The 19,887-nt window shown below is 42.9% G+C and overlaps 3 protein-coding genes across 3 annotated transcripts; all 3 read right to left on the bottom strand.

The window, feature by feature from the left end:
* Positions 1–230: 230 nt before the first annotated feature.
* On the bottom strand, positions 231–2,104 carry LOC137790865 (protein FAM181B). The gene has a single exon (XM_068585427.1). The coding sequence runs from the start codon at positions 1,963–1,965 to the stop codon at positions 1,015–1,017; it is 951 nt and encodes a 316-aa protein (XP_068441528.1). The 5' UTR covers positions 1,966–2,104; the 3' UTR covers positions 231–1,014.
* Positions 2,105–6,002: 3,898 nt separating this feature from the next.
* On the bottom strand, positions 6,003–15,318 carry prcp (prolylcarboxypeptidase (angiotensinase C)). Its single transcript, XM_068584375.1, has 9 exons — positions 14,599–15,318; positions 11,522–11,662; positions 11,334–11,435; positions 11,008–11,189; positions 10,592–10,749; positions 9,608–9,780; positions 7,658–7,825; positions 7,345–7,532; positions 6,003–6,742 (listed from the first exon to the last, which is right to left on the bottom strand). The coding sequence occupies exons 1-9, from the start codon at positions 14,776–14,778 to the stop codon at positions 6,529–6,531; spliced, it is 1,506 nt and encodes a 501-aa protein (XP_068440476.1). The 5' UTR covers positions 14,779–15,318; the 3' UTR covers positions 6,003–6,528.
* Positions 15,319–15,404: 86 nt separating this feature from the next.
* Positions 15,405–19,482, bottom strand: rab30 (RAB30, member RAS oncogene family). Its single transcript, XM_068584376.1, has 5 exons — positions 19,327–19,482; positions 17,938–18,036; positions 17,738–17,821; positions 17,466–17,649; positions 15,405–17,052 (listed from the first exon to the last, which is right to left on the bottom strand). Exons 2-5 carry the CDS (start codon positions 18,028–18,030, stop codon positions 16,802–16,804), a joined length of 612 nt encoding a protein of 203 aa, XP_068440477.1. The 5' UTR covers positions 18,031–18,036; positions 19,327–19,482; the 3' UTR covers positions 15,405–16,801.
* Between the last annotated feature and the right edge of the window lie 405 nt (positions 19,483–19,887).

Here is a 19,887-nt window from a genome sequence, read left to right as displayed (position 1 = left end):
AGATAAGATGTAAAACACTAAAACGTTTGTTGATCTGACCCCAAGCCTTACTATCTGTATTAACCATTATTACTTTGATTTAAATGTCTCAACTCAACTGTATGAAACTGTATAAATGTATTTTAGAGACACACAGACATGCAGTGTTGTACCCTCTTGTATTCTGATAATCACAACATCCATGATCAGCAATGAACACAGACACAGACACTGTCGTCGCAGTAATAAAGACCAGCTTTATTTTGTCCTCTTGCAGTAGCGAGATACATTTAAGGCTTTTCCAACTAAATGGATACAAGTGGTCACTCTGCCAGCTCATTTCTGAGCTGTAAAATGTTGGAAAACAAACATGGCACCGCACATCGTTGGAAAAGTCATTTGAGCAAAATAAGTTTTCCTCTCTCCACAGAACATTCACCAACAGGGACGATTGTTTCAGCATGTTTTGTCGAATGAGAGTCCAAAATTACCCTTTCCTAGCAACTTTTGGTGGACTAAACCGACAACTATTTCTGCAGCTTGTGTTTTGTCTTTTTGAATCAAATGTCTTCATGAACAGATTCACCGATTGATGAGAAACGTCCTCATGAACAGACTCACAACTGGAGCTGTCCCCGAATCGGTTGCATTTTCATTCTGAATGTCATTAGAAATTGCCTGAGATAATGAAAACAACATCTACTTGAGAAACTTTTTAACATTTCACAGACCAGTAAATGAAACTTCGATGTCGTAAAGTACATGGTATCCAGTTACTTGAAAAGCTTTTGATATTTGTTTATGAAAAACATCCTTTTTAGTTCCTTGTTTCCCTCAAAGAAAGCAATACGCGTCGCTTTTCGTTGTCGTTGAGAGGAAAAATGTTCAAAATGTTGAAATCCAGTTGCAATATTACTTCTGCACCAGATAGGAATATGATACAGTAATATGCAGCTCCCTTAACCATTGTTAAACTTGTCAGAGCCCTTTTATCTGCTTTTTGACCGCACTTCTCCGGATAGAATTGTCACTTTCTCATAGAGATGAATAATTCGCTCTGGTATAACCACCACTTAAATCATAAGTGGCCTGAGGTAAGGAGCAGTCTGTGAAGAAGTTTGGGAAGGCCAAAGTGCACAGTGCGTTGTCCTCTATGGACCCAGAAGCCGCCTCAGAGGGACAGTAGACAGGAGGCTGCGTCAGACCTGTACGCAGGCTTTCCCCTACTTTCTTAGAGGGTCCTGAGCAGCTAGTCCAGGGCTCCGAGTAGAGGAGACCACCAACTAAATGCTGAGCATCGTAGGAAGTGGGATCCGGGCCCCCCATCTCTGGCTGCACCCGGACACTTTGATAAAGGTCCTGTTCGCTGACCATGTTGCTGTAATCGGGCCCTAAGAGCTCAAAGAACTCTGTGGCCTCAGGATTGCCTCGCTCCAAGTCCTTCAGCGTCATCCCAAATGTTGAGCTGACTTTGGAGCAGTTGGCCGGCTCCGTGAAGAAAGAGGGTGGAAGATTGCGATGCCTCAGGGGTGGTTTCTTGGCTTTTTCACCCCTTATATCCTTCACAGGGCTAAAAAGGGCTGCCAAGCTCTTGCTCTGTAAGCTGGCCTGGACCCCATCGCGTTTCGGTGGAGTTTTGCTCTGCAAGGGCTGAGCCACAGGGGAGCCTTGTCTTTTGACTGGGGGTTCTGCTACGTTCCCTGGCGTTATGATGCCCGTGCACCTTTTGATCTGCTTCTGCAGATACTTCCGGTGGTTGACTTTCCTCTTGGATTTCACCGGCTTGTCCAGAGCCAGCTTGATGTTGCTGGAGGCTGAGTCTATGAAGCTCAGCAAGTCCCTGGTGGTCTCTCTGTAGTCCTCGTCATTTTCCGCCTCACCGAGGAGACTCCCATCCAGAGTCTTCTCCACGTCGTACTCCATCACAGAGCCGGGGAAGCAAAAATTCATGAACTGAGGGTTCATGATTGCAGTCTGAACAGCCATTACTCTGCTGAGCCCAGCGGCTATACCTGTGGCATCCGCTGTCCTCCCCGAACCAAAAGTTTCTTCAGAGCATGTCTTTTTTTTACCCCTGACAAACCATCGGTCCTGATGCTGCTCATGAAGTTCCTGTTAACATTCCAGAGTCGAAGTGAAGGGCTCGAAGGGAAGCAAGGAGATCTTTCGGGGGGCTGGACTAATGATGTCAGAACATCAAAGAGGAGGGGCAATGAGGGCGCAGGACTTAACTCTTTGCTTGTGCCTGACCACCTGCATCCAAGAGGGATTTGTCTGAAATTCCCTGCCGAGTTGAAGACAATGGCCTCCGTCAGAACTCTCCCCCTCTAGTTTAACTGTGTGCGTGTGCGCTGACCCAAAACGTTTTGCATAAAACTGGAGGATATTACTGTAACAGGAAAGAGAAAAGAATAGTTTGCTGGGTAGAACCAAAATCTCTCTATTAAACTTGAATGAAAATATCTTTTTTATGTATCATTATTAAACAACCCCTCATTTAAACAATTTTTTTTGTGTTTGAAGTAAAATATCCCTTAAAACTAGTCGGCTAATGAGTGTCATTATTCATAAGATTCCTGCTTGCTGTTAAAAACATTGTAACCACTATTCAATTATCGCGCCTAATTGTGTGTTTCCTGTCTGGATTATCAACTCGAAGTTAACTTGTAATCTAATTCCTTTTCGTCTAGGCACTGGAACAAACCACACTATCAAACTAAGGCTATACAGTAGTGAGAAAGGCTTCTTTTCAGTGGGAAAATCTCTGTGCCCAAACAGATGCCACTATTTGGGAGAATCTTCCTAACTGCTCGCTTGTGTCTTAATCTGCTCATGGCAAAAGTTGATTTCTAGTGCATTCCCAGGCCAGTGGGAATTTCTGCCCTGGCCTGACAACTATTATGGGCTGCCTTTGACATAAAGCCCTACAGGGTCTAAATAGCCTCTATTCTTCGCCCGGCACTGAAAGGGAGCTTTGTGCCAGAGATTCATTAAATTGCACCTCACAGCCCCTTCGTGAAATGGGTCTCAATAATGAACAGTCGATTTAACTAGAAAAGCTGCCGGAGCTGTTAAATTAAAGCGGAATAAAGTGCAGTTCAGGCTCAGTGTGCCAGAAGAAATGTTGACCCGAAGAAATCCTGGGTATGAAACTTCTGTTGTAAACAATAACTTATTTACAGGAAGTTTCTTGGCCAGCTGTGAATACAACGGAGGATGTGTTCAAGAGCCAGATTGTTACGTTGCCAGCCCTCGTGCCAATTTAAGTGGAATTTCAACTGAATTTTAAGTGTATGGACTGTCAGACATAGTTTAACTATAAAATGTGTAACTTGCCGCCACACTCGACACATGTTTTCTATTTGTTTACCAGGAAAAAAATGCACAAGTCTGATCACAATAAAGCCTTCATGCCTTCATGCACACTTCAGCTGAATTATTGAAAGACGATCCCTCCTCTTACAAAAGTGCATGTTGAGGTGAGGCAGTGACTCATTTAAGAGTTGGAGGGATGAAAAGAAAAGTCTGAAGCAGCCAGGGAGTGAGGCCGTTAAAAAATTCTTTCTTATGCTAATTCCTGGGGGAGAAAAGGAGACAGTGAAAGTGATAGCACTGATCTAATTATCTGCGGCCCAACACAAGTCTGCAGATGAAAAGAAATGGAGAAAAACTAAAAAAAAATGAATAAAAGAGTTATAAATGGTTACAAAATAAATAATATATTTCTGTTTATACAGCTGGCCATGAAGGACCTGATATCACCTCGAGAAAAAAAATAGATTTGGTATATTCAGTTAATTTAATCTGGCATTATACTAGAAACATTTATTTGTACATTCAAAACTTTTAGTGAATCGCTGTGATGCCATACTACAACCTCTTATGCATTCAGTAGGGGAGAACTGGACAAAGTGATTCTGCCTCCTTCGCTCTGCTTGCAGCACAGTTTTGGCAAAGTGACATCATCACAGTCGTGGCAGCTATATCCCCCTTCTTTTTTCCCCAGTCAAGGGGCTTTGGCTTTTGTGCTGGTGGGTCATTCACATCACAGAGCCTGACGCACAGATCCCGGAAACAAGTTTCTATTGTTGCATAAAGGCTGCGAGTGCGATAGGGGTTGGGCTGAAGCGGAGCGGTTCGGAAAGAAAAAATGTGAACCGAGAGCTCTTGGCTTTTTTCCACTCTCGAGGCGTTAAGTGTGAGGTTAATTGTTAAGTTATTTTTTAAATTCCTACAATGGGCCGGTGTTTGTTTGTGGTAACCACAAAGGTCAAACTATAGAGGGAATTTTCAAAAACTCATTATGTTTGGAGCTTTGGGGAATTCTAAGATAATTCATATAATTAATAATGTTTCCCCTACAACCAAATTGTTAAGTACACAGATCCATATTGTTAAACGCGACCACCACGCCCACTGTGCCGGAGAAGCTACTTATTCAGCAGCAGCCTACTCCTTGGGAGCGGGGTGCTCGGTCCAACGTGATGTGACACACACAGGCTTAATCTCTTCCTACTAGTGTGTGGTCCCTGTCTGATCAGGGACATGCTCTGGATTTGGGGTCGAGAGAATACTAATAACACCTTTGATTGATGGCCAGTGTCAGACACTAAGAAAGGGCTGGCAAAATTAATGACCTCTCAAAGTCCTGAGAAAAAGTTTAAGGACGGCATTTAGCGGCGGAGACCCCGTCCTCCCCCACGTTTAGCAATGTGTCTTTCTACTGGGGCGTCTGCGATCCAGTCAAGCCTGTGACAAAATGTTCAGGCTTTGTGTCTCCTGGTAGAAAATCAACCCACATACCAGCGCAGGACATGTTCCCCCATCTGCCTCACAAAGTCATGTCATGTCAGAAATCTCTGCTTTACAAGAGGAGGGGGGGTGGAAAAATAATTGGGCCTGAGTAGTTTAAAGGAAATTAAAAAGCAACGAGACATGCTTTTATTAGGAGTCAAAGTGTTTTAGTCTGAGTATTTTTAGAACATTTCAGTCTTTGACTCTTTTTTTTTTTTTTTAATAGGAAAAAATGGCTTCATGGTGAACTACAAAGGGCTTCTTGGTCCTTGCCGATTCCTGGTTCACTCTTAACCTTCCATCAACCCTCCTCAACCTCTTTGGCACCCCAGGAGTTGTATTAATAATATTATTAGCAGGGGGGAACAAACCCAGGTCTATGAGCTGCCTTGGTGCCACAATTTAGAGCTTTAATGGCAGCCAGTGAATGAATGCGAGCCTGGGGGAATCCCACAGGTTGGTCCACAGGGGAGAGGTCAGCAGGCGGAGCTGCAATAATCTCCCACCACGGACTTTATTGGCCTCCTCCAATTGGGTTTTTATTAAATCTTGCAGGGTGGAAGTAACTTGAGAGCCCTGGACTCTCTAAAACGTGACAAAAAATTGGCTTGAGTAGTAACATTACATCCTGTTATGATCAAAAGACGATTAGAAAGATTATATGACAATATCATCAGTAGCTTTTGAATCTGTTTTACCAACAGCATATCAAGTAAAGGTGGCACACGACATAAATAGAAAACCTAAAGAGCGAGGAAGGCACTGTGAACAATAACACATCAAGTTAAATAACACTGTGCGGAGGATATTAAAAGAAACATGTTCAATTAGATTGTCTTTCCATTTGGGGCAAAACTTTTCTCCTGAGACTTATTTAAGTGTTAAAAAGCAAAATCTTAAATGTATAGACAAATAATGTAACAAGACAATCTTTCTCATTTCTCCTCATGGAACGCCTCTCCAAGCCCTTGGAAAAGAATTATTATTATTATAAATGGAGGGCGTCTCATTAGGTCAAAGACAATTGATGTCGGATACACTTAAGATGAAAACAAAACCTTCTCACGTGATTAATGACATTGGTATTAAGATCAAGAGCTGTGTTGAACATTTTTTTTATTAAAAAAGGCCATCAATCAATGTAAAGAAAGAAAATTGTCCACAACATTACAGTGGTCCCTCGTTTATCGCGGGGGATACGTTCCAAAAATAACCCGCAATAGACGAAATCTGCGAAGTAATCAGCTTTATTTTTTCCAATTATTATACATGTTTTAAGGCCGTAAAACCCCTAACCACACACTTTTATACACTTTTCTCAGACAGGCATTACCATTTTCTCACATTTCTCTTTTATTTAAACACTCTCAAAAGTAAAAACTTTCAGGGATTTACATTTTTTTTTCAATTTTAATGATCAATCTATGAGGTCCTCTGACCTGTGCCTCTTTGTCCTGGCGCCGCTCCGCTGACTTTTTAGCCGAACGTATTCTGTACTGTACAGGAGACACTGCACGGAGGAGATTGATTGACAGGGGTGTACAGTACAGTCCCTTAGCCAATCAGGACGCCGAACACAATGCACGTTCATACTGTCGAGTCCTCGAAAGATGAACCGCGTTACAGGGAGGGACGACTGTAATACAAAAGGCACAAACTTTGGCAGAATGATGCAGTGAGCACCTTGTGAAACACTGTCATGTGAATTAAAGCCAGGCAAACTGGGTCGGGTGACATTGGGCTGCTTTTTAGGGACTAAGAGGTTTGAGGTGTCTTTGTCGCCTGCTTGATCCACTCTCGAAAGTACATCACCTCTAACACCCGCGCCGCGCTGACTGACGGTGGGTCATGGTCGTTGCTGTAGCGGAGGTCCAAGTGATGGGCTCCATCAGGGATCACAATGGAAACCAGGGAATCTGTTATGTTGGAGGTCACGCCACCGGACGACCACGGGTCCAGTCCTCCGTTGCTGAAATGCGACAAACGAGACGGTGATCAGACACATTTAAAGGTGTTTGGGTATTTAGATGGAGCATCATTGGCGTTAAGAGGATAGAGTGAAATCCCTCATTAGTCTTTTTTTATCTACTGGGCTACTTTTAACACCAGAACTATACAAATCAAATAAGGCAATATACTTTAATACAGATTAAGTCAAATAAAAAACACACACTACTAAATAAAAAACACTTTCATTCTAACTGACTAAACCAACACTGCTGGTTTCAGTGGCGTGGGTTCATGTAGGGGGTGTGTCTGAATCTGTCAACCTCCCACGTGGGTTGCTGGTCCTCTTTGTCAGAGCTGTATTTGTACCGGGATATGTTATGACAATTTATTTGAGTCGCTTTGAAAACTGAGTGCCAGACCTTTTTCCTAGTTTTACAAAAGCTGCTAATTGGTATTCAGGCACAAATGACCTACTTTAGTGTTTGGGATTGAGCCAGATTTTCACATATTTCTGCCTACCTCCTATGGCTGCAATAGAAGCCACTTTGAATGGCTCTCACCGCCCAGGACAAACCGATGAAACCTTCTGCCTAACCCTGGCTTTTTACAGGCCATGTTCACCTGAAGATGATGTTGCTGTGCGAGGCGATGTCCTTCCCCCCGTAGACCGTGCCTGCCCAGTCCGCTCGTGGCCTGACACCGAACATGGCGCTGCACTCATCAGAGAAGGCCTTGAAGTTCCACTCGTCGGGCTCAAACATATCGTGGACTCCGTCTGTGCACATGGGCATCACCATCTCCGTACAGGCCTGGAAATGAGGAATGAGGAATTGAACGCGTATTCATCGCGACAGGTAAAGCTGCCCGCCGACACGCGTGTGCTTTGATGTATTAAGCGTGAGGAGATTGATTCCCGCGCTCTCCGTCAGCGCACCTGGTAAAACCAGCCGAGGGCGCCGAGGCTGCCGGTTGCCGTCTGAGATGTGTTGAGGCAGGAGGAGCTTCCGGTGTAGTTGTAGTAGACCTTTGCCGCTTGGGAGACGCCGTGCAGCAGCTGGTAGTCGGACACAGCGGGATCCAAAGCCAGATACTTGCACACCACCTTGAAAAATATAACATTCAAATTAGGTTTGTGATTACATTACAGTTCAGGCGAGCTGTTAAAGCTTCATGCCGTTCCTTTTGAAAATAGAATTAAAAGAGAAAAATATAAATATCTAATGACCTTACATCCGAGTTGTTTACAAGAATGGAGCTTTCTTGTGGCCCATAAAGTGTTTTTCCACATAAAAAGTGGTGGCGCCTAATTTGCATGTGAAATTCCCCGGAATGAACTTGAATTTATCGCTGTAATCTTGGCCCGGGAGGAAAAAGCACACATTTACTTTTAGGCAATGCCTAAATGTTGTTCTACTTAATACTATTTTGTTTGACCACAGTTGATTTCCTTAGAATTAATAGCGTGGATGATAAATATTTGAGTTTCAGCCTCTGTTTAATTTCACTGTGTGTTGTTATGGTTGCAGCAGCAGAGTTGGCTGCGGCTGTTGTTCTGCCCTCTTTGTGAGGCAGACAAACTGGGCTTTCTTGTCCTGAGGTTGGAGGGGAGCTGCGCTAGTGTGGAGTCTGTTACTAAGGCTTTTGTCTGCGGGCTGGGGAGGAGTTGGTGGTCGATGGATGAGGAGGGCCACAGACATGTCCAACCAAAGATTTATACCGTGAAAAAAAGAGAAGAAAAACACTGCAATTGCTCCAAAGCATCTTCTCCTTACTTTTCAGATAGGATTAGGCTTATACATTCATCTCTGCCAACAGATTTCCCTCCTCTAAGCCCTCAATACCCCGTTCTCACACTCACTCAGATAATCACATTAGCTTTGTCATTAAAAAAGCTTCTCTTTGCACCCACTACCTAAACCGCTTAAACCACCCATAGGGGTCGCATACATTAAAGGCAAGGAGCCAAAAAACTCATAATGACCATTTAGTGTTTATTTCCACTGACATAATGCTCCTGGATCTATTCAGAGCCTAAATGATGAACAAATACGCAGAAAAAAATGTATCACAAAGGGTAAAAGTTTTAGTGCGTGTCTGCTGTACTGAGTCGTGTTGAAGCCCCGAACACAGAGTCCTGGGTCAGTAGCAGAGCTTGGTTTATGCACGTGATATGTCAAGGTGGAATACACTGCATCCAAGTCAATCAGAAGCAGCCACTATAGTTGCCACAAGCTCTTTCACATAAAACACAAAGAACATTTTGTGGTGTGGAGAATTAAAAAAAAAAAGGCTTGCCACATTACATGATTTTCTTTTTTTTCTCCAATTTTGGCAAGTTATGCCATTATTTTTTCTCATCAAGTGTCCAGTGAAGTATTTGTTCCAGACTCAGACCTTTGTTTTAATGGCCTCATGAGCTGCTCTGGGCAAATGTTCTCTTTCTGTGGCGCCATGCGAGCGTCCCGAGAGGAACACCTCAGAGATCTAACGGAGTGTGCGGATGAAAGGACCACTGGTACGAGAGAAAGAAAAGAACGGTGGCTTACTTGTAGCTGCTCATCTAAAGAATGCTTAAAATGGAAAAGAAGCGAGATCCTTATGAATATTGATGAAGTTAATTGACAGCTGCTGTCAACAAAAGCTTGGAAGACCACTTGTACACTTGCACTTGTAACACAATCGACTAAATCGCACATTCACTTCAATCAAGGACAGGCTGACCGGCGCTTAACCGAAGGCAAACACAATTTAAAGTTGCAATGAAATGAAGGCCTTTGGCAGGAAGTACATTTAAAGTTGAACATGCATTTGAATGTTATTGGATTTGTTTTTTTGATTCCCAAAATTCTCTTTTACATGTTATTTTACTGCTGGATCTTTGTACCTGTATCGGCCAGCGAGGAAGTGGCTGCAGAAAATTGGCTTCATAGGGGTAGTCCACCATCGCCAGATTCACCCAAGTCTCCTGAAGCCAGCTCTTGAAGACAGCGGCATCGTTCTGGTTTTTTAGCGGGATGCAGAGACCGAATTCTTCCGACAGCCACCGAAGTCCAGTCGCTTGTCAAAAGAGAGCAAGACATGATCAAACGTCACCGCTGTGTGGATGTCCACTGCTGGGTACTAAACTTTGATTTTGACATTGTCGTTTTATCCAAGGTAATACAAAGGTTTATTTTGTCTAGCATTTAACGACTACAGCTCCCATGAATTCTTAATGAATTCAGGAGAAAAATGTTATGTGAGGAGCATTTTCTCTAAACTAGCACCTTGAAGGTTAATTCTGTTAAAGCATTAGTATGCTTTAATAACAATAAACCAAGCCATGATTACAAATTATGAAGCCTTTATTATAAGTTGTTTGTATATAATATATTGGTATACTATTACCACCAATCATGTGATAATAATAAAAAAGTATCACACAATGCAATACAGCTTATTCCAATAGTTTAGGATTGTGAGGATGGAAAATGTACCAAGGGATCCTGTGAGCAAACTCTTTTATTCTGATCTGAGCCGAATACTAAAAAGGACTGAGAAAGTCTGAGTTATGCAGGTTGTAAATTTTATGGATCCACACATAACAATCTGTTCTCTCCACTGTGGAGAGGCTCCAGACTTTATACCCACTTTATATAACAAGTTTTAGTAACAGCTGTCTGGTTTCAGGCTTTAGCAGACAATGAATCAAACTCACAAATGTAGGACGATGTGGACAAACGTGCAGAAACTCTTAAAGTCCAGGAGGCTTTCTCATACATATAATATAAAACATAGTTTCTTTCTCATTCTGAATAATTCAAATGAGTCATGTGCACTACACTATAACAGATAGGATAAATCAACCCATCGTGACTGTACAACTTACCAGAGGAAGAGACACGGTTAATGGCCTTCCAGGACTTTCTGATATTTGTGTCACAGTTATAGCCGCTCTTGGCGAAGTCCTGTGTGACTATTCTGTAGAAGTCTCCGCATGGCACCATCCCGCTGAACTGCCATATAGGTGCAGAAGCTGCAAGAGCGCTGAAATATAATAAGAAAAAAAAACATTTCCATTATACGAGGTAATCTTTGCAACATGTACACAAGGCATTGGAGAGGTCAATGCATCGCTGATTACGTCTCAAACTTCTGTCATTCCTCTGAGCAAGGTGCACGCCGTATTGTTTGATATTCAGGCCTTTTGCAACTGATTGGAGCTGAAAAACCTGCATATATGCCCACTAAATCTGAGGGGGAATCCAAGCTAAAGGGGACCCCTGACCCGAACCAATGTCTTACCCAACAACGATATTGGGGTATTTCATCCTGAACCAGGCGGCGAGCATCCCTCCATAGGAACCTCCGACAGCGATGACAGGGCTTCGCTGAGCTCCAGGTAAAGATCTCTTCAGGTTCTGGATGAGCACTGCAAAGTCTGCCAGGGCTTGCTCAGATGTCAGGTAGTTCAGGTGCTTGCTGTCCTGCAAGCGGGTGACCAGTATTGTTATAAGTACTGGTAATTTCTTACCGACCCAGAAAAGGAGAAAAAACATGCATATACCATATTTGATCAGAATTGAATCAGACTTGGATGCACTCCAAGTGTAACACTGCATATTCCTTACACTGTAAGAGTCTTGTCCAAAAGGCAGGGACTCTCCATAGTAACGATGTTCTGCAAAAACCAGCATGGCACCCAACTCCTCTGCAATTTCCCACATGAAGCCCTACGGAGAAAACGGTGCCGGGCGCTAAATAAAGAGTGAAGGTTATATGCACAGCGTAACTACAAGGTCACAGGTGAGATATTCACAGTGTTGTTGCAAAACCAGGTGATGTCGCCTTCATTGCCAGTGTAGAACAAAACGGGTCCTCCGGGCTGCTGCCAGTGTTTGTCGGCCACAAGGTATCTCTGTTTGAAGGTGCCATCCTCCAGGAAACCGAAATGATCAATCTGTGACACATAAAAAACGTGAAATTAGTGCAAAATCCTCCATGTACTGCTGATGTCAGACATAAATCGGTCTCTGTGTAGTTGAACTGTGCAGCTCACTTGCCTAAAAATGTGTAACATGCGACGGTCAAAATTGTAGTCTCCCTTGTGCATCAGTCAATAATATACAGATTTTAAAATCTACACTTAGCGTTTCAGCGGTTGCAGTGCAGTGCACACACACACTACTCCGAGTTGGGAGGGATCAGTGGACGCATGGCCCTGTGCCAATTTGTGAAATGTCAGTCCCGAGGTTGGATTCTGGAGTAATTAGCCCCAATTTGTATTAAAATATGTTGGAGCCAAAACAAGGGATGCCACATTAGTTCCACTTTAGATGAGCTCCGAGATATCCTTTCATCCAAACTCAGGGAACCTGGGGTATCTTCCCCTTTCAACTATTTTTTTCCTGTACGCTTCATAAAACAAAAGCAGGGAGAAACCAACAACTTCACAGAGGCGACGGCCCCATGAGGCTGTCGAGTTGTCCAACCCCTTGAAACTGCACCAACACTTAACACAAAATGTTTTTGTTTTGTTTTTATCTGCCCCTCCCCCTCCTCGCTCACTCCCCTCCTCAGTGGACACAAAAGAGGCAGCAATTTTATGAGCCGGTGACACCAAAAAGATTCTGGGGCCTCAATGTGTTCATTCACGCCTCGACTCCTTAGCGCTTGGCAATGCTTTTAAGTGTGAGGAGACCAGGAGACAGTTAAAAGGAAAAGTTTGGCACTTTGGCAGCTAACTAGGTCTCAGTAGTGTTAGTCATCCAAAGTGTAATGTCAAAACGTTCTTAACATTTAAGTAGCTGTATGTTCATTGAAAATATTTTTAAATAAAATGAATGTTACTCATAACAGGGTTTTAAAATGGTAGATGCGTGATTTTTGGAATGAAATGCTTCAATTATTTAAAGACAGATTATGTTGCAGCGCAAACAAAAATATTCCTTTCAACTATGATGCTAAATTAAAGTGGTTGAATACATGGAGCGCCCCGCCCTACACCCCCTCGCCCGCCTCTGCGCCCACTCTGTATGCACATCACAAAACCTATGAGACGGGTTTCATAACAAATCCACACCCTGATGAGGAGTGCCACCATGTGGCGACTGCGGGCAGCACTTTGATCCAATTGAAATTCAATTCACATACTGGACATCTACTGGACCAGAACTTTGACTATTCAACAGGAAAATAGACTGCCTGCGTTACAGTCGAGCAAATGAAGACATGAGGGGAAACAAGCAAAGCAACAAGCTCCAGCAAACTCCAACAGTTAATTGGGAGGATGCTAAAGGACACTTCCATTCATTGTCTGGAGGCCAAATGAAGTCAGGAGGATTTCCTCTGCGAGATCACTTGGTTAACTCCTCACAGCAGCTCGTCCCACAGAGAGTGGAGCGAAAGGCGGCGTGATTGATGAGTCTTTTGGAACAAAACAAAAACAAAAAAACAGCAGGCTCGCTTCTGCTACTGAAAAGCGGATTACAGGGGTTGCATTTGGTGTACTTGTCGAGAAGAAGCATATAATTAGTTGTTGATGGGCAAAAGAAAGCGCATCAGACAAGACAATGGACTTCAGATGGGAGGAAATGGTCTTTATCTTCTTTTCAACATGGCTGATTGGGCCGGATGCCGTGGGCTGGACCAGGTGGAGAGCATTGTCCCCGAGTCCAAATACTGTCCTGTGCATATACACATTATCAGCAGTTTATTTGTATTATAGCTAGCAGGCATTCATGTTTGATTAATCAGCCGATTCATTTATTGATTCATCGACTAAATGCCCAGTCTACAAAACATCAGAACATTGTTTTCACTATTTTCTGTAGACCAAGGTGACGCAATTAAAAGCAGTAAATCCTCTTATTTGAGACTCTGGAACCATCAAAAATATTTAAATTATTAATGGGTTATCAAAACAGCTGTAATGAAATATCAACATCAGTGCAGCTCTAAAAAAGCCTAACATAGTGTGCTTTGGAAATGCACTCTTTATGATAATCTGTGTGTTATTACGTGTTTATTAATCCTCTCAACGGCATCAAGGATCGTTTCTATTTCCTTTCTTACGGACTGGATTGTTTTTTCAGTATATAGATCTTGGAAATTGCTCGCAAAGCTCTCATTTGATCTCGTTGGCAGAGAAACAGGCTTAAATGTCCAACAGAAGGTTCAAAATGTAAATACAGACAGATCACAGGCTGTCTTTAATTGTGAGTTCCCGTTTCACAGCATCCGTGACTGCAGGGAAAGGAGAGTCATTTCGACACATGCACGGTCTTGTGACTGTGTGCATGACTCAGGTTCACAAGTCACTAAACGACACGCTCTGGTGCGTACCGCTGCATGAAGTCATGGTGCAATCTGACTCTCCATGAAGTCGCAGCAAATGGAGAAATGGAAAGGCTTGGATGAAGATCTCTGAAACCATCTACCATTAGGTAAAGTGTTACACATTCACCGGGCCTCGGAGGCCTTTTTAGGCAGGAAGCCAGTTCCACTGAAGAAAATGTGATGGTTTCCCATTCACTACAGGAAACCCGAGGGAAACAGCCATTGTCTGCAGACTAAACACATGAACAACTTCTGCGGGATAAGTGCATTCACATTTTAGAAAGAGCAAGTGATGCAGATATTCGTCAACAGCAAGCGATGCTGATCATATTGACAGTATAACACCGGTCTGATCATACTCAATCTATTCTTTTATTGTTGGGGGCCAAATATGGGGATCACATTTACTCATTTGAACGATTTCCTTCGCAGAACACACATTTTAAAAAGTGAAGTGAAACAGAAAGACATAAAAGGAGATAGAAGCCTGAAACACACATACTTTTCACAAAGCAAAGGAGTTCAACGAAATCATAAAAGGGTGAACGTCACACTCACCTTCTGGTCAAAATAAAACGTGTCATAGCTGATGGGGGTCTCGGTGGAGGAGGACGCCCCACCGAGCCGGGTGAACAGTCGCGACTTCAGGGCGATCACGTGCAGACAGCCGAGACAGAGCGCGAGGATGCAGGTCGCTGCAGCTCTGTCCAATACCCGCGTCCCGACGCCGGCCCTCATCGCTGCTACTGTCTGACACTGATCTTCAGCACATGATAACTAGGAGGACGCGTGGTCCCTCCCTGCTCGCGTGCACTGGGCAGAGGAGACCTGTCCCGTCAAAGGAAGGAAGTGAGACTCGCCTGTCAGCAAATCCAGCGAGGTGTGTTCAGACAGCTTGTGACCTATATTTAGCGACACGAGGGGGGTGGAAGGAACAGGAAGCTTCAGGTTCAACGTCTTCTCGACATGTTGGAACAACTTTATTGTCACTGTAGCAGTCGGCTAGCATTGCATAGGAGTTAGCATTGCGAGCAGAAGGCAGACCTTTCTTACTCAAATCTCGCAAGGGTTGATGGGAGTTTGAAGTTCCACGTGTGCACGTGGTTGATGTGAAGGCATATAGACTTTATATAAGAAGTGCGAAGCTGTCTTCGGGGGTAAAAGCCCTTTTATCTTGGTGCTTTATATTTTAAAAGTATATACCGGAACTGTTAAAACAAGTAAGCAATTACTGAAGCTCGTCGGTGTATTCACTCTCCAGTTATCAGGTTAAACAACTGTCTTTGCTGCCCTCTGCTGGTGACCGCAATATGTATTTACTTTTCTGAAATGATTTTGTACATACAAGAAAAAGAAGCACAACATCCAAATAGTGGTTTCCTTTGTATTTCTCATATTGTGTTGACAAGAAGATGCAAGGGATTAACAATAAGTCACTGCTGTTAAATCTAAGGTAAAAGGCAAAACAAAATGCTCGCCGGTTGTACAAAGGGATTACTGAAAATAAAAAGTATAAAAGCAAAGTGCCAAAAAGTACTACAAGTCTGTACAACAAAATGTTACAATAAAAATAATAAGTGTGCAGTATATATGGCATTGTGCAATACAGTACAATTACAGTTATGGCAAATATATGAAAGATAAAGTTAGACACTACAAATTATGGCAAAACATGCTGGACAATCAAGCGATTTCACAATAAAAGCATATGAAGTACAACAAGTCATACAAAACTACATTAATATACCCCTTTAAACAAATAAGAAGTGATTTTAAATCGCTAGGCAGCAACAACAAAAGGCAGAAATATTCACGTCTATGAATAAAAATAACAGCTGAGAGTCAAATAAAAAAGTCAATTCATTAAATTGTTAATAATTTCTACTGATGACTGACAATATCTGAGGCCTTCCCAACTGCTTCATACTATATCAACCGACTAATCGCAAGTATGCAAATAATAATAATAATGGCGTCGCCGAATACTGTTTCAATTTAGTATTTATATGCATGTTTCAGTGTATGTTATCCAACGCAAAAACATATTTTAGCAGCAAGTTAAAATCTTCTGTTGGGAACAAATACTTCACAGTTTGTAATGACGGGTGCAAATAACTACACAGAAATGAGATTATGAAAGCCAATGAAGTCCTATACAATGTTTAGAGCAAAAGACTAAGTGGGAATAACTGATTGTGCAACAAATTTTAGAGTAAGTTTGCAAAAACGTTTTTTGCAACTCGACCAGAGTTTGTAATCTAAAAAATGTACTGTGTGTAAACATTAAGTTACAGTTGACTTATAACCTCCTGTGAGCATGACCCTTGTTGTCAGCTATGCGGAATCTGTAACAAAATACCTGGTAGAACTTTTTACTCGCGTAACACTGCTGGTGAATACTGATGTTTAATGAAAATGTCTCTTAAAGCCCAAACAGGAAAATTTGACCATTTCACTATGAAGAGGACAAAATGGAGCCCTACTCTGATTCCTGGATGCATCAGGCAGACATACTTTACAGCCCGTTGCATTGAGGACAACATTCTCAATGCTGGCAACATCTAAAATGCTTGTTTCTGGAAGGCCAAACTAAAGTTGACTAACTCCCTTGTACATCTTTAAAAAGGCATGGGACTAGAAATGACGTGACTAAGAAGTGGTTTTACGCCACCCTTTGAGGGACAGAGGCATTAGGGCTCGACCATCTGCCCTCTACAGTCAATGGCTACACATTGAAATGGCCATAAGTCTGAACTTTCCCCTAATTGAGGTTGCAGCAGCTCAAGTAATTGATGGTTTTACCCTCACCGGGCATCGGGGCAGTGTCATTGTTATCCAGCTTGTTCTGCTTGGCCTCGCGAATGAGTTCGCAGGCCAGGTCAAGGAAAAGTTTCTCCACATTGTCGGACTCTTTGGCCGAGGTCTCCAGATACAGCATGCTCTGAGACTCAGCGAAGTCTTCCGCTCTCTGTCGGAGAACCTCTCTCTTCTCTGCCAGATCTATTTTATTACCTGCAAGGAACACAACATTCGTCTGTGAGTACATGAACCAATTGAGAATGTGGGTCCTCATCACAAAGCAGGTTGTCCTTCACACTTGAGGATGAGACAGATGGAAGTGGAGGTGTACGCGTGTGCATGTGTGGAATGGATAAACACAAAGACGGCGTATGTTCGCTTTTTGTTCCAGATCTCTTTCCCGAGGAGGTGAAATCACATGTATGTTAACAAAGCTGGCTTTGACTTTTGCAAATCTATTCATAAACTGCTCACTCGCGCTCACATTTCACGTGGGCTCTGAGAAACCAGGCCAGTTCCAGTCAAATATAGCACACGCTATTATTCACAGTGTTTTCAAAATGAACAATGAGCCTGATGATGAAAGAGGTCCATCGGTTATTTAAGTGCAAAGTAAAGCTTCTTACCGACTAATATAGTCACCACCTGGTTGTTGGCATACTGCTCAATCTCCCTCAGCCACTCAGGAAGGCACCTAAAGGAGTCCTCACAGGTAATGTCGTACGTAAGAATGAGGGCGTTGGCACTACGGTAATAACTCTGAGTAATGGAGCGAAATCTCTCCTGTCCAGCTGTGTCCCATATCTGCAGCTGGAAAAGAAAATACTGGAAATGAGCAACTTCTCATCTAAATTACAAAGAGTAAAAGACATCTTCAAAGATTAAAATGTCTGTGTACCTTGACCTTCTCCCCTTTGATTTCCACGGTTTTAATCATGAAATCTACTCCAATAGTCGCCCCTTGTCCAGGTGGGAAAAGGCCCTGAAACAAAAAATAGCATAATATATATATACACACACACACACACACACACTGTCTAATACTCTTAACACTGTAATTCAATGACTACAAACTCAGAAGCTCATACTGATACAAACCTGAGTAAAGCGCCGGACAAGACATGTCTTCCCCACTCCAGCGTTTCCTATCAGAACTATTTTGAACAGGTAGTCATAATCTTCCATGCTCATGTTAAACTGTGAAAAAAGAAGCAAAGGAATGATGAGTAAATGCATTGACATGAAATTACTGCATTCAGCCAAAGCGATCACATTTTTTTTCGGCAAATTCTGAAGACAGACAGTGAAGGCGCTGAGGAAAATACCAAACTGTTGTGCAACTGGTGTAAAGGCCAGCATGCCCAGAGGATAGCAGCTGACATCTGACCTAAATAATCACTACAAACACAAACCAGAGCATTTGCGTGTTAAATATGCACTGGGTCAGAATGGTTTAAATTCAGATAGAGCTCTTTTGCACAAATATGCAGATATAGCTGGGAAGTGTATGATGAAAATAAATATCCATTTCCTAAATAAATCAATTGGCCCTGTTCATCAGTTCAATAAAATGTGCAGTAATGTTTTGGTTGCACCTCTCCAGGCTACTAATACTCATCAATAAATAGGCCTACTTGTTTTTTTTTTTGTTTAACTGCATTTTGTAATCATGAAAGACTCGGAACACTGAGCAGACTTTGAGAACAACACATAGTTACAGAAACCAAATGTTCCCATTTCTCTGCCGTTTTCCTCCCGTTTGAACGTCGTGTGATGTGTGCACATTGTAGTTCTGCTTAGCGCAGTTTTTGGGGGCCGTGCACCACTTTTGGGGGCGATAATGGAGCTACGGAGGCTGTAAACACGGTTGGAGCAAATCATCGGCAATATGAAGCCCACTACGTGCAGCAAATTAATATATGTTCCTCAGCGTTCACGCATGTAAAATAAAACGCACGTAAACCCACAAAAAAAATATTATACAGTTTTAGAATCCTCTGCAGTGCCGCACAGAGGGGGTCGGGGCCTGGACGTGTGCGAAAAAATACACATTTCGTTGTGAAAAGGAATAAAAATGAAACAATTCCAGAAATCAAGCTGTTGCTTGCCAGACGACGCGGTGCACTGGATGACAACCTGGATACAATAAGACATATTTGAGAGGTTTTATTCAACTGAAACCGCCTGCACATACATTGTTCCCTAGTGTCGCATTTCCTTCTTCGCCGTTCCATCTGGTTTTGTCGAGGAAAGTAACATTGTAGCATTTTGCACAAGCGTAACTCATCTCAGCTGACGTTACATCTCTTCCTCATAACGCTTCGTTTTCGGTCTTTGGGTTCACTGCCATTAGGGCGAAGCTAGCAACAGTAGCAACAAGCGGCTACCATGGTGTGACTCGAGCCATTTTGGCTCTGTCTGCAGATGCAGGAGAGAAATAACCGAGTCGGTCCCCGAGAATATAGTCTGTAAATAGTTGTCACTTACCAAAAACACGGGGAGATCCCCGGACTGAGAACTACTTGTTATGCATAGGTCACCTCATCAAACAGGCAGAGCCGCTGCTGGGCAGGGCATAATTCCTCTGGCTGTGTATCCTCAGCAGCTCAGCAGCGGTCTGAGTGATGATGATGATGAGGAGGAGGAGGACTGCACTCGATGATGTCATCAGCTCACGCGCAAAGTAACTCAGTACATCTACTCCAGTACTGCGCTTCAGAGCTTTTCTGTGGCGCTGTAGCTTAAATATGTCTACGTTGTTAACTGTGATGCTTTTACTCCACTTCAATTCATAGAGAAAGCGCTTTTTGTATTCTATAATGTTTATAACGAAACTTCGCAGGCTGCTCAGCTCATAACTTGCTCTATAATGTATTAGCTGGACCAAATAACAAAGGTACACACGTTAAATACAGACAGGCAAATAGGGTTTCTTCAAGCTGCGCACTCGGGCTGCAGGTGTTGTGCAGCGTGTGTAATACGTAATTGTGAATGTTAGGACCATAACCTGCTGATAATAACGTCATAGTAACGTCAGTGCTCCCGTCA

This window comes from Clinocottus analis, unplaced genomic scaffold, assembly GCF_023055335.1.
Source record: "Clinocottus analis isolate CAN_PGR_092001 unplaced genomic scaffold, fCliAna1.0.p SCAF_2, whole genome shotgun sequence".
Lineage (NCBI taxonomy): Eukaryota > Metazoa > Chordata > Actinopteri > Perciformes > Cottidae > Clinocottus > Clinocottus analis.
This window is presented reverse-complemented; position numbering and strand designations above follow the sequence as displayed.